General features: G+C 31.7%; 1 protein-coding gene across 3 annotated transcripts in view; it reads left to right on the top strand.

Annotated features, from left to right (window-relative positions):
• Positions 1–22,608, top strand: part of LRRTM4 (leucine rich repeat transmembrane neuronal 4) — a 428,974-nt gene that overhangs the window by 16,425 nt on the left and 389,941 nt on the right. For 2 of the 3 annotated variants that reach the window (XM_082356989.1, XM_082356991.1), the window contains exon 2: positions 575–2,121. In XM_082356989.1, coding sequence (XP_082213115.1) covers positions 575–2,121 — 1,547 coding nt within the window. Of the gene's footprint in view, positions 1–574; positions 22,404–22,608 lie in introns of those variants that run through there. The other variant, XM_082356990.1, reaches the window with a different exon arrangement.

The following is a 22,608-nucleotide window of genomic DNA, read 5'->3' on the forward strand; positions in this document are numbered from 1 at the left end:
ACTGGTCCCAGGGACATGTTTTCAGAGCTCCTATATGGTTATCTCATTATGCAATAAGGATGCCATTTCAAGCAAGGCGAACTTGGGTTACCTTGACAGTTTACTGAAGCTCCTTTGCCAAATCACAGCCTCTTTACTCAACTAAGAAAGATGTACAAGTACAGGGCTTACTAAGATACATTTTTCCCATTACCGGAAGACTTAGTACTCTTCCTTTTGGTCCTGGTGTTCAACAGAGTGACTAGCCAAGCACTGATGTTATTAAATGTCGCCATTATGTGATAAGATAGGCTCAGTGTTTTTCAGTGTTGATGCACATACGAACTCCTGAAACTCAGGAAGCTGTGCTTAGTTCTATGACGCTGTGGCGATTTGGAAATCAAGGAAGAAAGCGTGAAACCTAAATAGCAAACGTGCAACACTGAAGAAAATAAAGCTTTAAGTGTCAAATACATTGTTCTTAAATCAACTGTGCCATTACTACACTAGATGAAATGCCCCTGATATTGGTAAGCTGGTGGTGATTTACATTAATAGCTTTACAATGTGCATTTGTCTTCTTTTAATATTGTAGGTTTCCATTTAATTACGCAGCTGAGAGGCATGCGTGTAGTGCTAGTGCTACTTCCTACACTGCTGCTTGTTATGCTCACGGGGGCTCAGAAAGCTTGCCCAAAGAACTGCAGATGTGATGGGAAAATTGTGTACTGTGAGTCTCATGCTTTCACAGATATCCCTGAGAACATTTCTGGAGGATCACAAGGCTTATCATTAAGGTTCAACAGCATTCAGAAACTCAAATCCAATCAGTTTGCCAGCCTTAACCAGCTTATATGGCTTTATCTTGACCATAATTACATTAGCTCAGTGGATGAAGATGCATTTCAAGGGATCCGTAGACTGAAAGAATTAATTCTAAGCTCCAACAAAATTACCTATCTGCACAATAAAACATTTCACCCGGTTCCCAATCTCCGCAGTCTGGACCTCTCCTACAATAAGCTTCAGACATTGCAATCCGAACAATTTAAAGGCCTTCGGAAACTCATCATTTTGCACTTGAGATCTAACTCATTAAAGACAGTGCCCATCAGAGTTTTTCAAGACTGTCGAAATCTTGACTTTCTGGATTTGGGTTATAATCGTCTTCGAAGCTTGTCCCGAAATGCTTTTGCTGGCCTGTTGAAGTTAAAAGAGCTCCACCTGGAGCACAATCAGTTTTCCAAGATCAACTTTGCTCATTTTCCACGTCTCTTCAACCTCCGCTCAATTTACTTACAATGGAACAGGATTCGCTCCATTAGCCAAGGCTTGACATGGACTTGGAGTTCCTTGCACAACTTGGATTTATCAGGGAACGATATCCAAGGAATTGAGCCAGGCACATTTAAATGTTTGCCCAATTTGCAAAAATTGAATTTGGATTCCAACAAGCTTACCAACATCTCACAGGAAACTGTCAATGCGTGGATATCATTAATATCCATTACTTTGTCTGGGAATATGTGGGAATGCAGTCGGAGCATTTGTCCTCTATTTTATTGGCTTAAGAATTTCAAAGGAAATAAGGAAAGCACCATGATATGTGCAGGACCTAAGCATATCCAAGGTGAAAAAGTTAGTGATGCAGTGGAAACATATAATATCTGTTCTGAAGTCCAGGTGGTCAACACAGAAAAATCACAACTTGTTCCCCAAACTCCCCAGAAGCCTTTAATTATCCCTAAACCGACAACCTCAAAATCTGACCCCAGCCAGTCCACCCTTGAAACACCAAGCCCTTCCCCAGGGTTTCAGATTCCTGGCACAGAGCAAGAGTATGAGCATGTTTCATTTCACAAAATTATTGCAGGGAGCGTGGCTCTCTTTCTTTCGGTGGCCATGATCCTCTTGGTAATATATGTGTCTTGGAAACGCTACCCAGCCAGCATGAAACAACTTCAGCAACATTCTCTTATGAAGAGGCGGCGGAAAAAGACCAGAGAGTCTGAAAGACAAATGAATTCCCCTTTACAGGAGTATTATGTGGACTACAAGCCTACAAACTCTGAGACCATGGATATATCGGTTAATGGATCTGGACCCTGCACATATACCATCTCTGGCTCCAGGGAATGTGAGGTATGAACCATGATCCTCCTAAAAGCGTTTCTACTGTGGGAAAGGAGAGGTAAATGTTTGAAGCTCTAGAGTTGTCTCTAATCACTAGAAAGAGTAATGACCCTTTTGCTTTTGGGTTTTGCTCAGTGTGAAAGGTTACTTAATTAAATTACAACCACCAGGAAATTGACTGCTTTTTTTTTTTCCTTAAATGGTTGAAACTTGAAGGAAGTTCATTCAAGGATGATATTAAGTTGGAATAAAGCACTATGTTAAAACATCTGTTTTTTAACAGTTTGTATACAGGGGTTGGATTTACAAACACACATACACACAAAACTCTTTTCATCCTAAAATTTATGTCTGGTTCTTGTTGTTTGACTTTTGTAATCAAGTAAAGAAGGAGGGGCCAGCTTAATTTAAAAACAGTGACTCTACCAAAATTCCAGGAGGTAATGAAGATTTAAACCAAAGAGCAATTTACCCAAGGGTTGATTTTGTTGTACATTTTATAGTTTTAATTAAAGCATGCAACAGGGATCTCATAGGGATAACTGTTTCTGTGTTACTTGCCATTTAGTTATTATACCAGCATAGAGAATGTCAGGCCTATTGTGTAATTGTATTAAGGCATTTAAAGATGTGTTTTTTCCTCCTTTCCTTCCTTCCTGCCTTCCTTCCCTTCTTTCTCCCTTCCTTCCTTTCTTTTCTTCCTTCCTCCTTTCCTTCCCTTTTTATTTTTTGTTTTTGTTTTTTTATTACTGGACATAGATCACTTTTCAAAAGTTTTCTTAAGTGCTGGCTTTCTGTATGTAATCAGAATGAAACTTAAATTCTACATTTTGGCTTTGTCCCTGGTAACTAAAATCAGGTCATGATGTTGTGGATGATTTAGCAATAACATAATGACAAACATAACAGGGACTGTTTGTCAGTGTTGCTGTCATCCCCAAAGACGTAATGTGTATTCTTGTTAAACTAATCCAAAACTAAGTGATGCAAATATTTATAAATAAAAAGAGAGAGATTTGGGTTCTGAGTATTTTCCCTTTCTGTAACAATCACCTCAAATGAAGGCATTTCATGTTATACTATTTTCATTTTCATGAGAATAAGTTTGGATCAGTGTCTGATTATTTAATTTTAAAGGTCACATATAGGAATGTGTTTATGAGTAGGAAACTGGTCACAGATTTCCAACTTGTTAATAAGTAATACTGGATGCAAATTATTCTTTACTTGGTAAAGTTGATCAAAAAGTGCAAAGACTGTGACTGCCTAGGCCTTGTTACGAGAATAAATTAGTAAAGAGAGGTAAAGTTCTGGCTCTGTGTCATCTTAGTATCCAATTTTACATGATTACTTTTTCAAAAGAAAGTTTTAGTGACAATTTAAAGACTTTGCCCTTTTTAATACTAGTTATAAGAGTTGAAAAATATAAATTGCTCTTTGATAATATATTCCCAAATCTTTCCATAATCCTAAATGCAGATGCTAATGAAAATGTTTTCAGACAAAGCACTGAGTCTGAAGTAATCTGCAACTCAGTGTAATTTGGAATATGGAGCTATTCTTCACAGAGTTCATTTTCTCCTCTTTGTGTATGATTGAAAATAAGAAAAGTAATCCCAGATAATAAATTCCTGAAAGAAACCTGTATAAGCAATTGCCCTTAAAAATTAAAGAGAATAAAAAATTTTATATAAAAGTCTAACAAGGCTTGATGTTTCTATTGCAGGCTGACATTTATATAATATCTGTGAATATTAGTAAAACAAGTTCATCTTGCTTTATTCTAGATTTGTCTTCTATTTTGAGATCTTCTTAAAAACTAGTAATATAAAAAGAAAAGGAAAATCCACTTCCATTCATTCATTTTCTCTTAACGTTTATATTAGAATCGTGATTTTTATTTGTAAGAATCACCAAGAAAGATTCTTAAAGAGCTAGCACTTCAGAACAAGTGGTTCTAAAACTTTTCCAGAGATCTTAAATTCCAGAGATTATCCTTTAAAGACCATAGGCATTACCATGATAGAAACAAAATAAAAACATATTTCATTCTGTAAAAAAGTGTTTAAAAATACATTTTGATATTATATGTGTTCTGTAGAGTGATGTTTATGGTCCTGAAATTGCAGTGACATTGTTGGGGTTGGGTGTGGTGTTACAGCAATAAGTAATGAAAAATTTAATTAAATGTTATAATGAAGCTGTTGAGTTGAAATGGTAGCCCTACTGAAGTAGTCAAACTCTCCATGCCCTAAAAAGTAGGAAATGGTTGGCTATACATCTGAGATCATTAACTCCACTTCTGAGTGCTCGGGGTCCAATAAAGCTACGTTTAAATGAGTATTAACTTGTTTTGAAACACAAATACACAGAAACAAAGTGTAGCTGCCACTCCTCCTTTTTGTCAGTGTAATCAGTGTTCAGTATATTACAGTTACAGATGGAAGTAAGAAATGAGGAAAAGTAGATTCTTAGAAATTGTTATGAAAACAATAATTTTCCCTTACTTCTTTGTCACCCCAGAGTAAAATTTCTCTTGTTGAGAAAACTTCTCTACAAAATGAAGCCAAAAGAGAAAATCGATTTGCCCAAGTTTATGACTTCTTAGGATAGTGGAGGTACGTTGAGTTTAGGTCTGGTGGTGTTTTGAGAAACCTCATGTATCAATAGTTTAGAAAAATAGTGAACCATTATTATATTTATAATACGTTTTTGTGAGGTAGGTTTTTAATTCAAAACATCAAACTCTACCCAATAAAGCCATAAATATTTAACTAGAAAACTTAGCACCAAATGCTAATTTTCTAAGAGAGTGCCTTGAAAAAATTGCATTAAATTGAAAATTTCACTTATATAGTTGATGTTACCTTCAATGATCATAATCTAAATATAGTTAAAATATCCATTTTGTCTGTTTCCTTTAAGAAGAAAATAAAAATATTAACAGTCTTCCTTAGAATAATGTCTGTGAGCCACCACACACATCTAGCATGCAATTTATAAAGTAAATAATTTTGGCTCTGATCTTTATAAATTTAAAATTTTAAAGTTCCAAGTGCACATCATATGATAATAATCTGAAGGAGAATATCATAATAATATAGGCAGTAAAACTTTCTTATATCTATAAAAAAAGGATAGAGTAGATAGCTATGAATAATTAATATGATTTATGGCACAACTCCAACAGATACATTTCAGTCATACTTTGAGTGGATCAGTGTGCTTTGTTGAACTGAATCATTTAATTTGTTCTCAATATGTGCTCAGAGAAGAGAACATAAAACCAAAAGGATACAGCTTTGTCTAAAACTTAGTGCCACTGACAGAGAAAATTGCAAATACTTACTTTTGAAAATAGCTTGTGAAACTTTGGATAGCTTTATTTCATAAAAAATTATAAGAATTATAAAGTTACTTCATTTTGCATAACAAATTTTTACTTAAAGATTATACAAACAAAATTTTGAATACCTGGTTCTTCTAGGATATGTTTTATCAACTGAAAATAGCAAGGACTTTTATAAAATTAGTAATTGTGAATATAAGCCAAGAGAGTTTGCCTTTTGAATGAAAAAAAATTGAAATTGGTAAAACCTTAACATGACTGAAAGTGGTCTCTAAAGAGATCCTGCGTTCAGAGTGTTTTAAAGGAGAAGTAATTAAAATATAAAGTTTAATGATCCCATAATGCTAACAGTGCTGTCATTAGGGAAATGGGAATATAGGTGACCTTAAGTACATATTTTTCAAATATTTAGTATTTTCGTTACACTCTTCAAAATCAAGTAAAATAAAAATAAATTGGTTGTCAATTGGGGCTTATATTATTTCTTTCACTGCTGTGCAGTGGGTGGTATAGACCATTTCTAACAATTTATATTTATTGAAGGTATTAGGTCATGTCCAAACTACTGATTTAAAGGGGAATATTAACTTCTTTCTACACTGTAGAAATTGACATTTTGAAGTATACTGAATGAACTTCCAATAACTAAAAATCATAATATATTCAGAGAGGATTCTAAGTGAAACAGGCCCAGTATCACTGAGTTTAATACACTTTACTAATATAAAGCTGTAGAAAACAAAGTTAATTTTGGTGGCTGACTACTACTGTGTCATATTAAAATGTTACAAAATTGAAACTATACTTTGTGTATTTAAAGGAAGTCTATTTATGCTTGTGTGTGTGTGTGTATGTACATGTGTGTGTTTGTATTATGTAAGTAAGTGTATGTGCTCATATACAGAAATAGAGGGAAAATATAAGTATATTTTGTCCATTTTGAACACTTGAAATACTAATAATAAAACTTGGGCCATGATTACTGGAATTTGTTACTTAGGAAAATACTTCTTAAGAATAAATGTTTAATAATCTCTAAAATTATATGTATCTTATGTCTAGATAGTCTAGCGTTCTTTTTTGAAAAAACAGAATTTATACTACACATTACCATTTTTGCTGTGACTTTGGGTGAGTCATTTCATTTCTCTGTGAACCATCACTGAATGAGTGTAATTCAACTAGTGCAATATATCCCAACTCAAATCATTCCTCAGAATAGTCAACTTTGTAAAATCTTTGTGGTCATTCCCAGGACTACAAGAGCAAGATGGCATGTGGGGGAAAAACTGAGCTATTTATATTCATTGTCAATGAGGAAAGAGAGAACTTCTTGAGTTACTAAAAGGTGGCATGCTCAGGTGAAAAGCCATACAATGTCTTTATGCTTGAAGGCAAAATATATAACGCACACGCACACACATGAGTGCACACACACACTTATATGTCTTCTAAATTCTTCCAAGTAACTAGTTATTTTGAAAGCATTTAAAATATGACTTTAAAAAATCTACCATCTAAATTTGATGCAACTAAATTTCATTCATGAATACAATTTTTATTAGTCTGCAAATAGTACTGGTGAAGAGTGACAGCTGCCAAGAAGGCCCAACATGGCTAATTTAGGACAGGTTTTAAACTGACAATAAATGGTTCAATTCCTTTTTCTAGAATTAGCTAGTATTAGCATCTCATGAACAAGTTTTTAATAATTGGTTGCTCTCTAAGTCCCCAAGTTGAGAAGTCTGACTCTGGTCTTAGGAATGGATAGCTTTTGACACACCCCAGTAATCTTTAGATGATTCCAGAATTTTTCATCCTGTGACTTTTCTATGTTCAGTAAAATCTAGTCATCCTAGTTCTCAAGAATTACATTTATAGATAGCTCTATGCTTTGGAATTTGCTCGGGAATATTAGCATTGGGTACTTGGTGACTCATCAGAATTTTCATGTCTCTAGAGTTTCATGAATCACTAAATCAAAGTGAAACACTAGCAACCTGTATATCACCAGACACTGGAAGTTTTGAAAAATTACTCTGTCTTTTGATCAGTGAAAAGCATAAAAGAGATGCTGAATATGTTTTAAAAATTAAAACTGATTTTTATATTACCCAAAGAACTACCATTCATTGAGTCAGTTTGATAATATCTCAATATTCTTAAAATGAAAGAGAAATTGTGAGGGTATTTTTCTCATGCACTCCATAAGCCATTAAAATTTTAACTGTTAGTTAAGGAAGGTTGAGAAAAAGCACAGTATTTCCTATGATATCAGAATCACTGACTTTTTAATAACTGCTTTAATATGCTTGAAACTGCTCTATAGGGGCAAAGGATATGATTTATACTCCTGCTAACTGGTTTAAAAATAATGCTTCCACCATCAAGAGAAATTAGGGTCCTTTAAAAGTAAGACATTTGACTTTAAGTCAAATCTTACACATTATAATACTTGTAAAGTTTGGTAATTAAATGACAGCAAAGTGAATACACATTAATAAAAAGGTTAAAGTAAGGGTGAGAATATACAATTTTCAGAAAAAATTATGTCCAAAAATTATGAACAAGCTTGACTAAAAAAAAAAAAAAAAAGCTGAATAAAATTGATGTCTCAATATCAGATAAACAATAAACACGTGCATAATTAAATAAGATTATGATATTTAACATTATTGTCTGTACATGGAAATGAGATATCTTTTAATACTATATAAATGGTATTCTTAAACATACTTAAAAATAACTTTGAAATATAATTGCATTTCAACAACCATGTACAATTAAACACCCATATATCCCACGTAAATATTTCTGAAATACTGAAATATATGTTGTAAACAGGTAGTAGATTAATATATATTATAGTTTTGAATAAACCCCATTCTTTACTAACTTGACCAGTCCCCATAAATTGCCTCAAATATAAACATTTGGAGGAAACATTAAAAAAATTTAATGGCATCAAAATAACTTTATGTTTCTTTTCTCATTGCCTCAATGTATCATGATGGTTTTCTGAATTTTTGGACATCCATACAGCTTCTCTCTCCTTTATTTCAGTCTTTCATATATTCACTGAATTCTCAGACTTTAGAGTTAGGGGTAAAGATGTAATAACTAAATCTATCAAGAAGGGTCATCTCTTTTGATTTTTCTTTTATTTTTTAAAAAAATGTAAAGTCTTCTAGTAGAAAAAAGTAAGGTACAGTAAACATGTTTGTCACTTTGATTTTTAAAAGAGAATTTTAAAGTAAAGAAAGAGTAACTATAATATCAAAACAAAATTTCCTAAACAAATTTATAATTATCATTTTTATCTACTATTTCAGTTGTTAGGATCTTCAAATCTCATTGAATTATAAAAACTAAAAATTGTATTAGGTTTTACAATATATTTGAATATTTGAAACAGACAAGCTAAAATGAGTATAGATGGATTTGTTTAAGAAAACTCACTGTTTTTTAGGATCTCAGTAAGCAAATGTATTCCAGAACAGAAATATATAATGTTATGAATTGATTCCATTTTGAGGTTATTTTTAATGTTAGAGCAAAACCATATAGACACTAATTTTGGAATACCAAATGATACAAAGAGGGAAAATGCTTGAAATCGTTTTATTTTGGAAAGTCAATACTACTTAATTCATCTTCACTGTATGTTTTCATTTTAAAAGGTAATGATTGCTGTTTTGCTGCCTTCTTTTAAAATTAAATATCATCAGATAAATCATTGAAATTATACTGATTTTATTAAAACAAACAAACAAGAAACAATCTTTGGGTATAAATTCTATGCTTGCTTTTTCAATTCCTCCTTCTTCCCTCAAGTCACATTTACTGAAATGTTTTTTTTTCATTTTCTGCTGGAGATCTAATTATTTACTGTGCTAGGAATTATAAAAAGTTGATTTCTTGTTTCCTTTAACCGATTCCTATTAAATACATTTATGTGCAAATGAAGTCTTGAAAATATTGCTTGTTTGTTTCAGCATAAAGTTGATCATGATGCATTTCACTATTTGATATTTATTATTTTAAATTGAGACCAGCTATTGTTAAATATTCCTAATAAGACTAAAAAAAAAAGAAAATAATAGAAATATAAGTTAATTATGTCTGAATCTTTTTTGGTATGGTCTCCATAGATGAAATATTGTTATTTTCTTCTGTGTTTATAGGTCTGAAAAAGTAATAGCAGAGAGGTCAGCCTTAAAGTACTTTAGGTTGATAGTCAAACCACAACATGGACCAAAATTGCATTGATCCAGTGGTTAGATCAAGGGGTGAAAAAGAGGTCTCAGAGATTTGTTTTACTTCTGTAATACTGGACAAGTAAATATATCTGACCTTTCTGTGATATAATTTTTCCATCTATTGAACTGGGATAATAACTTTCCAACTAACTTGTTGAAATGATTAATGAACTACTATTCGGAAACCACTCCGAACTCCTCCATAAAAAAGCTTCAGTGTAAATATAAATTATTACTAGCCATAAGCCCTACTGTCTACGGAAAAATGCAAAATACAATGTGGCTGTATTATTTTCATTGTTATTATTAGTTATAATGATGGTTATAATACTCCCTGATGTAGAAACAAGTGTTGTGGTTACATTTTTAGTAAAGTGAATAATAAACCTGAACTTTCAGTCCCTTGTCTGAGCTGTAATTTAGTTTGGGTACCAGACGCACTGATATTTAAATAATACCTCAGGGTTTGTAAAATACTTCCTTGGCTGAATACTTTTTCATGTTTCAAAGAAAGCAGCATTTACAATTCTTTTATTGGTATTAGCTCTAAAGAAGAAATGGGTTATAGAAACAACTTATAAGTTTCCAATCTGATCAAGTATTGCCCTTCAGCTCATTTTCTTAACAAATGGAGGCAGTTTTAATTTCCCCAAAGTGTTTATGCATGACAAGTGGGGATTTTCAAATAATATGTAGGGTATTCCTTTTGAATAAGTTAATACGTGATTTTAAGAACCGGATATTTCTCTAGTGTATATGTATATACATACAGACACACATAGGTTTAATGCTTTGATGTGAATAGTATTTTGGTTGAATATAAAATGAGCTCTTATTTTTGCATAAATATATGGTTATATAATTCCTATTATTTATGATATACTTAAAAATGAAATACATTTAAATTTTCACATGGACTATTATTGTATGCTGTAAAATAGAGGGCACCACTGGTATAAGTCCTTTACAAAAACAAGCAGGCTGCAGACAAAGAAAAACTCTAGCATTGCTAGAGAAGACAGTAAGTTGTTTTCTTTGTGATTGGAAAGGCAGAATTATTCCAAATTGGAAATTCTGCCAGTTGATGAATGTCTCTTCCAATTATGTATTCTAGAATGAGGGAAATAACCACATAATGGGGTCACAGATGCACTGGATCCACTGTGAAATAGATCTGAACCAAAACTCCATTGATTTCATGAGCCTCTACTCTGACCAGGGGACCACAATGATGTTTTGGATCTCCAGGATTAGTGTCCCTTCAGAGTTGATGTCCCCAATAATCCACAAAAGTCTGATTACTTCACTTTCCCCAGTGCACATTCACCTTGGTAAATAGCTGTATGTAAATGTATTGTGATTTAAGTTAGACTTCTGTCCACTTGACCTAGCAGTCTTCCACTTATACAGACTGAGTAAGAATTTAGTAGACTGCTCCTGTATTTTTTTCTAAGGACACCATAGTTAAATAGACAACATCATAGGTCTGTTTTGAATCAGACTACATTGATTACTGCTTTAACTCTACTGTCCCATATGGTAACCATGCCCATCTTGTCTTGGCACTAGACCTGTGCCACCCAAGAATCTCATTTTTCACATTACATTTAGGGACACCAGTTCAGTGGTAGCTGTTCCCACTGTAATTTCTGTCCTGCAGTGAAGAGTGACAAGAGAGACATAAATCCTGAACTTACTTTTTTCAATCTCTTTCCCCTCTTCAGTTGCCAGGCTGTCAATCAATTTTATCATCTTGGAATATGGTCCACAGTATTCTAACCAGATTTTCTTTAGTTTTTGAGAATTACTGCTTAGACTCCAATCTAGAAACTTAAAAGAAAAGAGAATATAAAATGTAAATATAAAATTCTGACTTTCTGCAATTCATAATTCTTTGAGCTCTCTATCCACTCATGGTCTATCTATCTTTTCTCAAATGATTATAGAGGATAAGAGATAATTTTAAACCAATATTCCAACTATTTCCCCTTTAATTTTGGCATAACACCTTCCTTGAGAATGTGCATACAGTTTTCCTCCAAAACATGAAGATTGGCAAGGATCATTGGCCTAGAAAGAAGACAGCATCCATTCTCTTTCTCATTGTGTTCCTTAGAATTTATTGGAACATGGTCATCAATTGCATAAGCAAATATACAATTTTATTAATGTTGTCGAACTATTCGTATTCTATTGATAGTAAACAAAGAGATAATCTTATTCTAAAATATGAACAAGTATAATTTTGTGGATTAATCTGACATGTTCTTATTTATTTATTTATTTATTTCTAATTTTAAATGAATGCTTTGTTTAGGAAATGTTGAAAATATGAGATTATTTATAAAAATAAGCAAAAGATTATCAAAAAATCCCACTATGCAGAGATAATACTTTAAATATTCTGCTACATTTACATCTAATAATATGCACAGATATGTGTATGTGAGTGTTTATACAATTAATTTAGCATTGAAAACTGTAGCATAGATTACATAAACTATACTGTTACTTTAAAGTTAACATTTTGTGATGAATAGTCACTTTTAAAAATACTGTTTTTGAAATTACATCCCTAAAGTGTCATATTTTACTTACACTTCCCTTTTTCTTGAACCGTTATGATGCTTTGTTTCACTGTTATAAATATTTCTTCAATGGCTTCCTCATCTAGATAGATTCCTAGAAGATAAAATTCATAGCCAAATGAATGAAAACGTTAAATTTAACTCATGTCGCCAAATTACTCTCTTAAAAATATATACCTATTTGTATTACCACATGAACTGTACAAGAGTTATTTTCCCACATATACACCAACATTATTTATCTTTTTTTTTTAAGAAGTTGACAATTTTTTTAGTGTTTAATATTTATGTCTTTGGCTATAGGCTGTAGAATTTTTTTTCTGTGTATTTTGTGTTATTGGATTTCTTATTTTGAAATATGATATATAAATAGTCTGTGGTGTCAACAATAATACTAGTTTTCATTATGTATTTTTACATTGCTTTTATTTTTAGAAAGGCCTTTTCCATCCTGCAAGGAAACATTTACTATGTTTTGATCACTCCCTCAATAATTTTATTTTTATATTTATTTCTTTAATCTACCTACAATATCCTTTAGTATATCATGTGAAACATGGAGCTAATTTGTTTTTTATCACTAAAGAATTATGAAAAATGTGTTTTACCATTTTAATGTAGAATTTTCATATATCTGCATCAGTTTTGTGTTTTCTATCTTCTTCCCATGGGTTCATTCTCTATTCTTATATCAGAATCATATGTTTACCTTATTACAGTTTTTAAGTATTTTTTTTTAATTTTTATAAATGTGTCTTTACTCCTGCTGCTAAATTCCACATATATATTTTTAATTGTCTTGTTTATTCATCACTGTTTTTATTTGAAATAAAATTTTGCATCTTTCTCTCTCTGTCTCTTTTTTTCTGGAGCACACACATACAACATACACACACACACAGTATTTTGACTGGGATTGTGTTGCTCGATTAATTCATTTGGAAATAATTGAAATATCTACAGTCATCAAAAAGAAATGTTATAAATGTTATGGCATAAAAATGGCATAGAGCTCCATTTATATTATCTATTTCTTACGTCCTCAATAAACAGGAGCTGATTTGCTTTTATTATGATTCTAATATGTATATAAAAACATATATATATGCATGTATAATTATTATCAATATTTTGACCAAATCCTTAATTTCAGTAGATTGTTTTTTTTTTGAAATTTCTGGTTCAAAAATAATTTTATAAAGAAAAAAAATGTGTTAGCTTTCTAATAGCTACATTTCTTCTTTACTTATTTTTCTATATTGTATTGTCTAAATCTTCTAGAATAATGTTACACGATTATGGTGATCTGGAGCAAAAAATTTTTTTTTCTAATTTTAACACAGACTGTCTCCTGTGTTTTTGTACATTTTATCATTCTATTTATTCATTCACTTATTTATTCAACAAAAATGTATTGTATACCTACATTAGTATCTGTTAACACTGGGCTCAGTGCTGTGTTTACAGTAGTGGATAAAATACTTTGTTTTAGGTAAAAATTTATTTGTCACATTTTTCATACCTATAGTCTCATAAAATACACATTTATCAGGATGGATATTAAGTATTACTTAATGACTTTTTGGCACTTTGTTTTTCTCTTTTTATGCGTCCTGTATTTTTCCCCACCTTTTAGTTATTCATTTTATGAATTACATACTTTTATTTCCTAATGTTAAAAGTTATTTGCAATTCTGGAATACATTATGGTTGTTTCTTTCATAATATTTTTCCTAGATCAGCTATCATTGTGTCTACTTTTGTTTGCAATTTTTAAATCTCTCTTCACTAATAAGGGAACTCAAAATTAAGCTCTCTTTATCAGTTGTCACATTTATTATCATTTTTCTAGTTCTGAAATGGTTGAAATAATATGGACATGATCTTTTCCTTGAAATTTATAAAATATTCCCCAAAAACTGCCTTCATGGTTCTCTTTTGGGAGAAAATGGCACAAATTTTTATCTAGTTTTTTTTTGCCTTTTTGTGTCCTTGAATCAGAATGTTGAATTAGATTTCTTAGAAAAATACCCATTTCATTGAAAATGTAACATATATAATGATTTATATAATAATTACATTTTCTTAAACATCTTCTCTAGTCATGTATTTGTTCATTCAGTCTCTGTGGACCACTATACTAGAAACTGTAAAGGAGGCAGGTGAGTTTCTTCAATCCATATTCTAATAATCCAGAATAAAGTCATTAAAATATTAGATGTACTTTTTTCTTAAGATTTTAAATTCCTTAATGATGTATAACTTCTCTAGTTGTACTTTTTTGTATTTTAGTTTCATTAATTTATTCTTGTTCATAATTGCTGAAGGTTTTCAGATTTATTGTTTTCTTAAAAGAACTTGAGACGCATTATCTTCAAACTACAGGAAATTATATCAATGTTCTACTTCCCATGGTATAATATCATCTATGTAAGAATGAATCCCTCCACCAATACTCTCTGACATTCTAAGTTATTTTACTTTATCATTCTTATCTTACATTTCACTGCCTTATATAGCCAAATTATTTCTTTGATCTATAAGGGGTTGGCAAAATATTTCTGGAAAGGACCGGATAGTAAATATTTTAGACTTTGTGGGCTATATGGTCTCTGTCACAACTACTTTACCTGCCATCGTAGCATGAAAACAACCATAGAAAATATATAAAAGAAGAACACATCTGTGTCCCAACAAAACCTTATATGCCAAAAACAGGCAGCAGCTGGATTTGGCTCATGTCTTATAATTTGCTGACTCCTAATCTAGATCAGTTTAAACATTCCTGAGTCTTAACACTCAAAAATAAACAGCATAGAATTTTCTCCTAACTTGATACCTTCTTCTACTACTGCCCTATCTTAGTCCTCCCCTTCATAGAAAATCTTGTCATAAGATTCTATCCCAGTCTGTATTTCCTCATCAGTCTCTCAATTCTTCAACCCACTACAATCTGTCATCAGAGCCTGTCAAGCCATCGAAAGAGCTCTTGCTAAATTTGCCACTGACTTCATTATCACTAAATTCTATGTCCTTATTAAAATTCTTTGCTTCACTATTATATCTCAGTAACATTCAACACTGGGTCTTTTCTTCCTTCTTTAAATGTTTTCCTTTCCAGAATACTGTAATCAGACCATTTCCTCTTCATTCCAACATATCCTTTTCCATTTCCTTTGTAAGCTCAACCTGAATATTATGTTTCACTAAGTCTCTTTCCTTGCATCTCCTCTTATACCACTATATTCTCTCTCTCTGTCTCAATAATCACATTTACATATACAGCATGCATTACCATTTATTACTAACAATAAATAAGTTATTTCTCTATTGCTTGACCTCTTCCCTGCATTCCCCACATGTATACCAATTTCCTATTTGACATCTAAATTCAATTATAGAAGAGTACCTTAATCCCATTTCCAAACAAAATCATGATCTTTCTTTCTGAGCCTGTTTTCCTTTTGCCGGTTCTTGTCTTGTGAATGAAGCTACCCACTTCTGTAAGTCAGAATCATAGGAACCATCCTTGGCTCCGTCCTCACTCTCACATTCCAAACAAATCACCATGAAGTCCTGCTGGTTTTACCTCTTGAGTATCTCTCAAATCCATCCATTCCTCTCTATCTTTACTATTGCCACCTTTTTGTCCTATTTAGTCTCCCTAGCTCAGCTCTTGTTCCATTGGATTTATTCTCTACACTGAAAACAAGAAGCATCGTTCAAAACAAAAGCTGATCATGTCACCATCCTCCTTTATTTCAAGCAATTTGGTGGAGTCCTGTTGTTCTTTGGATGAAAATTAAAACCCTTAACATGACCTTAAAAACCCTGAATGATCTGGCCCTTCCTTCACAGATCCTTCTCACATCACACTCCTCTTTGCTCTCAAATCTCCATCCAAAGAAGCTTCCTTTTACTTATCCTTTGACAACGTCATTCTATAAGCCCAGCCCTAGATGCTACTTACTCTACTTAGTTAATTCCTAACCATCACCTCCTCAGGAAGCCATTGCTGAAATCCTTATTGTCAAACCACAAGATTTAATTCTTCCTCACTATCACTTCTTTTTAATAATGATTTGATTAACATCTTCCAATTCTATTTGAATCTACTGTATCCAAGGAAAGGTAATATATGACTGTTTTTGTTTGACTTTTATCTCCAATGCTTTACTCCATACATTGTATAGAAGAGGAATGTCATAAATGTTTACTGAAAGAATAAATAAGTGCATTCCCAAATTTTACTTCTCTTTATTTTCTGCCTTTTAAAAATAGACTCCCTTCTTTGAAAAGTCACTTTATAAATTCTTCTCTTGAAAAATTAGTAAGTTTATTTCATTATTTAAAGTTCAAAACTGTAGATTAGGATACAGATTTGTTGTAGCCCATTTTTAATAATAATTTTTCTCATCTTATTATGTCTATGTTCAAGATGACAAAATACATAAGGACAAAAGCAAGAAAAATATATATAACTTTGTTTATATATATAACTTTTTATCATTTTCCTAGCATTTTTGTATATTTTTGTTACACAAATAAAATTAATAGAAGCAAATTGTTTATAACCTGCCATTTTTATTTACTTTATTGTGAGCATATTAAGCATCCACCTACAGCATAATTTAGTTACTGCATAATACTGTATATTATTTTACTGTACACGGGTTATAGTTTTGTTTTGGTGGTTGTTTCAAAATTTTTGGAATAAACAAACTTAAGATGACCACCCTTGCACTTATGTCTTTCTAAATATACTTAATGATTACAGTTTTATATTAAAATTTCGAACCATCTTATCCAACATTTAAAAAAAAAACTGGTAGTGATCTGTTACAATTTAGATCAAAGGGTATTTTGTTGTTTTTTTAAGATTCACCACTTTGATTACAAATGATACCCATAATATCTTACATTTTTTTGACATTTGTATATTTTACTTTCTGTATATTATGTTCATTTGCTTTGCCAATTCATAATTCTTATTGACTTCTGTAGGTTTTTTTTTTTTTCTACTTCTATAGGTTTTAAATTAATTTATTAATCTTTTAGCTTTTATAAATGTCACAGATGTTTTTCTCAGCACCTGTTATTCATCTTTTAATGATTTCAGGTGGGATTTTGATTATATAATTAGAAAATTAATTTCACATAATTAAATTATTGTATGTTTTATTTTATGGTTTCTGCCTTTTTGGATAGTACAAAATTATCTCCAGAAATATTAAATAAATATTCATTTTTTTATCCTCTAATAGCTTCATGGTTTTATTTTTTACATGCAAATCATTAATTCAACTTTTTGTTGTCAAAATTTTACCTAGTTCCACAAACTCATTTGTTATTTACTCACAGTTATGAAATGTTCTATTTGTTAACCTGCAAAGCATTAAATACCTATAGATACATATATTAAAACTGTATGCATATATATTTATGTGATCTATGCATGGATTATGTTTTCACATATATGTTTCCATATATATACAAATATATATGAATACACATGCTCTTCTATTAAACTTTTAATTTTTCTAATAATTTTATCCAGTCTTTATTTAATATAATCAGTTGAATTACATCTCATTGTTCATATTTTTAAAATATTCTGGCTATAATTTTGAGTTTCTATACTTAATTATAAAAGTCATTATATATAATATAGTATATGTATACCTATACATATATAGTATTATATATGTATACATTATATTATTATATATAATATACATTATATTATATATATGTGGTTTTTTCAGCTACCTTGCTTTCTATTGCTTTTTAACCTCTCCAAAATCGTATTCTAGAAATAAATCACTGTTAACTCTTTACTCTGTATTCTTTTGGATATTTTCTGTGCATATATAAATGAATATGTTTTTCTTCTCGTATAATATTATACTACCTGTAATGATCTAAATTCTGTTTGTATGCTTTTGGCTTTGTTTCATGTAATATATCTTGGACATTTCTCCATGATGACAAATAAAGATCTACCTCTTTGTTTTTAGTTAACTAAAATGATTCTCTAGTGGCAGACAAGTGAGATGTTTGAAAACATGGAGATGAACTTTAGAATTATTATATTAGTACCATAATAAAATTTATTTGATACTTTTATTGGAATTGTGTTATTTTTAAAGAATAATTCGGAGTGAATTAATACCTTTTAAATTCTAAATCTTCATCTTGAGATATGATAAAACTCTACTTTTGTTAACTTATATCTGAGTTAAGTAAACAGTGAAACACTAAAATATTTTGCATATGGGAGAAAATTTATTTTATATATGTTACAATTACAGTTAACCTTTGAAGGCCAGTTTGAACTGCTTGGGTCCACTTATCCGTGGATATTTTTCAATAATAAATAATACAATACTATACAGTCCATGGTTGATTGCATCTGATGATGCTGAGGAACTGCAAATACCAAGAGCCAACTATAAATTATAGGCAGATTAACCCCTGCATTGTTCAAAGTCAACTGTATTTTAATTTTTTCCTAATATGTACATGATGAATTTTCCTTTTTTGATATTTTCTACCTGTTTTTTGCTATCATCCACCTAATCCATGTTTGTGTGTGTATGTAGAAGTGGGGGTTGTATTTTTTTATGTGCCTATTACAACCAAAAACAATACTATTCCAAATGTTAATTCCAATTGTGTTTCAGTATATTTTCTTTGGTTTAATAAATAGGACATTCTTCATTTATCCATTATCTCTTAACTCTCCCAACTCTTAAAATTTGCATCATTTATTTTAGTCAAACTTCTGAAATGATGTTGACCAGTTAGGAAGCTCAACAGTTTCCCTCCCTCTCATCTTCACAATAGTCTGAGGAGGAAAATCATTACTGTGGATGATTTGGACCAAAACCTAGAATGTTCAAAGTGATAGAGCAGTGTTATAGCGGATAATAAAACTCTTCTGCAGGAAGGGGCTGCAATAAGGTGGCCTGGCAGCAATTCTCAAATGAGAGTGTCTCTACTCTGAGGGAGTAGACTTAGACAAGTTGCTCTGAGTAATATCACTTTCTTCTTTAGTATCTTCTGTTAGGCTTCTTCTAACACTTGTAATCTTTTAGGTGGAGCTACCAAGGGAGCCAAAATAAGCATATAAGTTTGTGTCAAAATATTAGGAATCTTCTGTTTAAATTTGCCCATGGGTTGCATTTAATGAAACCTAGGCAAACTCAGATGTCTTCAAGGGCAAGAGAGATTATATGAAGCAATATGTATAAATAAATAAGGATTAGGAATTAGTGGGACCATGGAAACCTACAGTGACATGGGCAGACTATGTAGCCTATGTCAACTGTTTTCTTATCTATAAAATAATGAGACACAATTAACATCGGGCAGGCTCAGGTAAGTGTGTAGAGAACTAGAACTAGGAAAACTTTCCTCAGGGACTTGTAAATGCTGAAGTATGGATATTTTCATACCCCTCTCCCCACCCCAAAAAAAACTCCTAAAGTAGGAAATGATCTACTAGAGTGTTATTCAACCTCAGCACTATTGATATTTGGGGTCAGATATTTGGTGTTGGCAGGGGGTAGATCTGACCTGAGCATCATAGGAAACATGTCTGGCCTGATCCATAAGAAACCAGCAGCAACACTCACCCTCCAGTTGTGACAACTAACCGTGTCTACAGATATTGCTAGATGACTCCCTGGGAAAAGGGAAGTAACATCAACTATGGTTGAGAACCACTGATGTAGCACATAGGATTTGGTCTTGGAGAGATAAGAATACATTTCTGTAGCCAAGAAAAGTTCACTAGTGATCCTTAGACTTCAAAATCTTGATGTCATCTACATGGAACAAGGGGTAATCTAAGCAGAGATGGGTAGGTAACTCTAAAGTAAACTCAGGCTCACATCAAAATTGAAAGAATTTCTATGTCAAGCTTTTAACAAAGTGATATAGTATTTTGTTGATGACGGGAATGATATGCTTTGTTTTACTGTGACTCTTATCCAAGGTTAAAGGACTAATAGGTGTCTACAGTTAAAATGGTAACAATCTTGTTCCAGGAAAGAATGAGAAGAAATGAATGGTTTTGCTGCCACCATAGTAGTAATGTAGACCTAGAGAATTTTGCATGAGGAGAGGCAATGTTGGGAGAAGTAAGTACGTGATAGTTCTTGTCGGAACTTGTCAGCCTTGTCAGCCATAAGGTTCCTGAGTAATTGGGTTTGGGAAACACAAATAGCACCAAGCAGGTCTAACAATATTTAATGCATAAATATTAGTTAGGCATCAGTGAATTTAAGACTATGACTTTGTTTGACCATTATATACATGGAAAGGGGAAACACCATAATAAAAGATTTTCTACTCTCAGTTCAAAGTTGGAAGACCTGAAAAGCAAGAATCAAGGGGAAAACTGAAAAGCAAATAAAAGGTTTTGAACACACCAAGTGAAAATGTGTAGGAGAAACTAACCTCGGGAAAAACTTGGGGACTGGCAGAGGTATTTCTGTAATTTTCTACAATCTCTAAGAATATAGTTTTTCACAAGACTTGCTCTATTAGAGGAAGCAATTTTCATGCATGGTAGAATTTCCCCCTATTAAATGAGAGAGATATGGTTAAACTCTTGATGAAAGATTTCTTCCAGTTGAGTTTGAGGCTCACAAGTAATGAAATCTGAACAAATGCCACAGACTGACTGGTACCATGGAGAGGCTGAAATTAAAAAGAAAATGATATTTTTTTCTTCTCCCTTTAGGAATATTTTGTAGTCAAAAAGACCTAGGCTCTAACACTAGCCCTGCCATGTTTAGCTCCGGAATCATGGGCAGACTTTGAAGCTATGTCAACCTGTTTTCTTAACTATAAAATAATGATACCATTTGTACCTGATAAGTTTATATGAAGATGTCCTATAGTAAAGGAAATAACATAGTCTCTGGCACACAGTGAGTGTTCTTAACAAATGGTAGCTATTGTTGTGATAGTGTTATTATGCATGTAATATCCTCCCTCTTTACTCATGTCACTAATTTTTGATTAAGTCTATTACTGTTACCAACTATTTAAGCATATTACAGAATATGTGGTGCCATTTTGGAATAAGACATTATATAAGATAAAAAAAATTATATATTTTATTTCTCTATATTCATATATAAAATTTTTTATAAATCCATATTCAGACATATATACGTATTCAGACACATATACGTATATTCAGACACAGAGAGAGAGAGAGAGAGAGAGAGAGAGAGAGACCATGTGTTTGTGGGTGTGTGTGTGCATGAATGTGGATATAGATCTGGACTTGAAATATTTTGTCTTCTTGACTTCTTGAAGCTATAGAAAAGTGCAACATAGGGGACATCTGGTAGGAGATCCTGACTATAAGCTCTGGAAAAAATTTCAAAATTACAGCAAGTACTTATGGGAAATTACAGTGATAAATGCCTATATTGTAAAAGAAGAAATGTCTCATAAAAATGACCTCAGCTTATACCTTAATAAACTAGAAAAAATAAAAGAGCAGATCAAATCCAAAGTAAACAGAAATACATAATTAATAAAGGTAGAAGTTGAAATCAATCAAATAAAAAGGTATAAAAATAATAAAGGAAATTATTCTTTGAACAAAGCAATACAGTTGATTAAACACTAATCATATTGATCTGCAAAAAAAAACAAAAAACGATAGAGCGCAAAACACAAATATCAGTATCATGAATGAGAGAGGTGGAATCACACCAGTTTCTAAAGATATTAAAAGCAAAGTAAGGGAATATTATAAACTTCTTTTTGAAAATTAATTTGATAACTTAGATATAATTAACAAATTCCTTGAAAGACACAAGCTACAAAAGTTTACTCAAGAAGGTAACCTAAATATCTTTATGTCTATTAAATAAATAAAATAAGTACCATAAATGAAACTCCAGGTGTAGATGTCGTCACTGATAAATTCTACCACACATTGAAAGAAGAAATAATACAAACTGAAGAGGATTGAAGAGAAAGTTAAAGAGGAGGAAATACATTCCAACTCGTTCAGTAAGGCCATCACTGCACTGATACAAGAAGCAGTCAAATCACAAGAAACAAAAACTACAGGCAAATACACCTAATAAATATATGTGCAAAAGTTCTATACATACTCCAAAACTTGTAATCATGACCAAGGGGGGCTTATCTGAGGAACCCAGGAACACTCTTTGGTATAGTACCTAATATCAATCAGTATAATTTATTAGATGATATAATTAACAAATAATTGTCTTAGTACATATGGATAAAGCATTTGACAATATCT

This window comes from Balaenoptera borealis (genome assembly GCF_965194805.1).
Source record: "Balaenoptera borealis genome assembly, chromosome: 15".
Taxonomy (NCBI): Eukaryota; Metazoa; Chordata; class Mammalia; order Artiodactyla; family Balaenopteridae; genus Balaenoptera; species Balaenoptera borealis.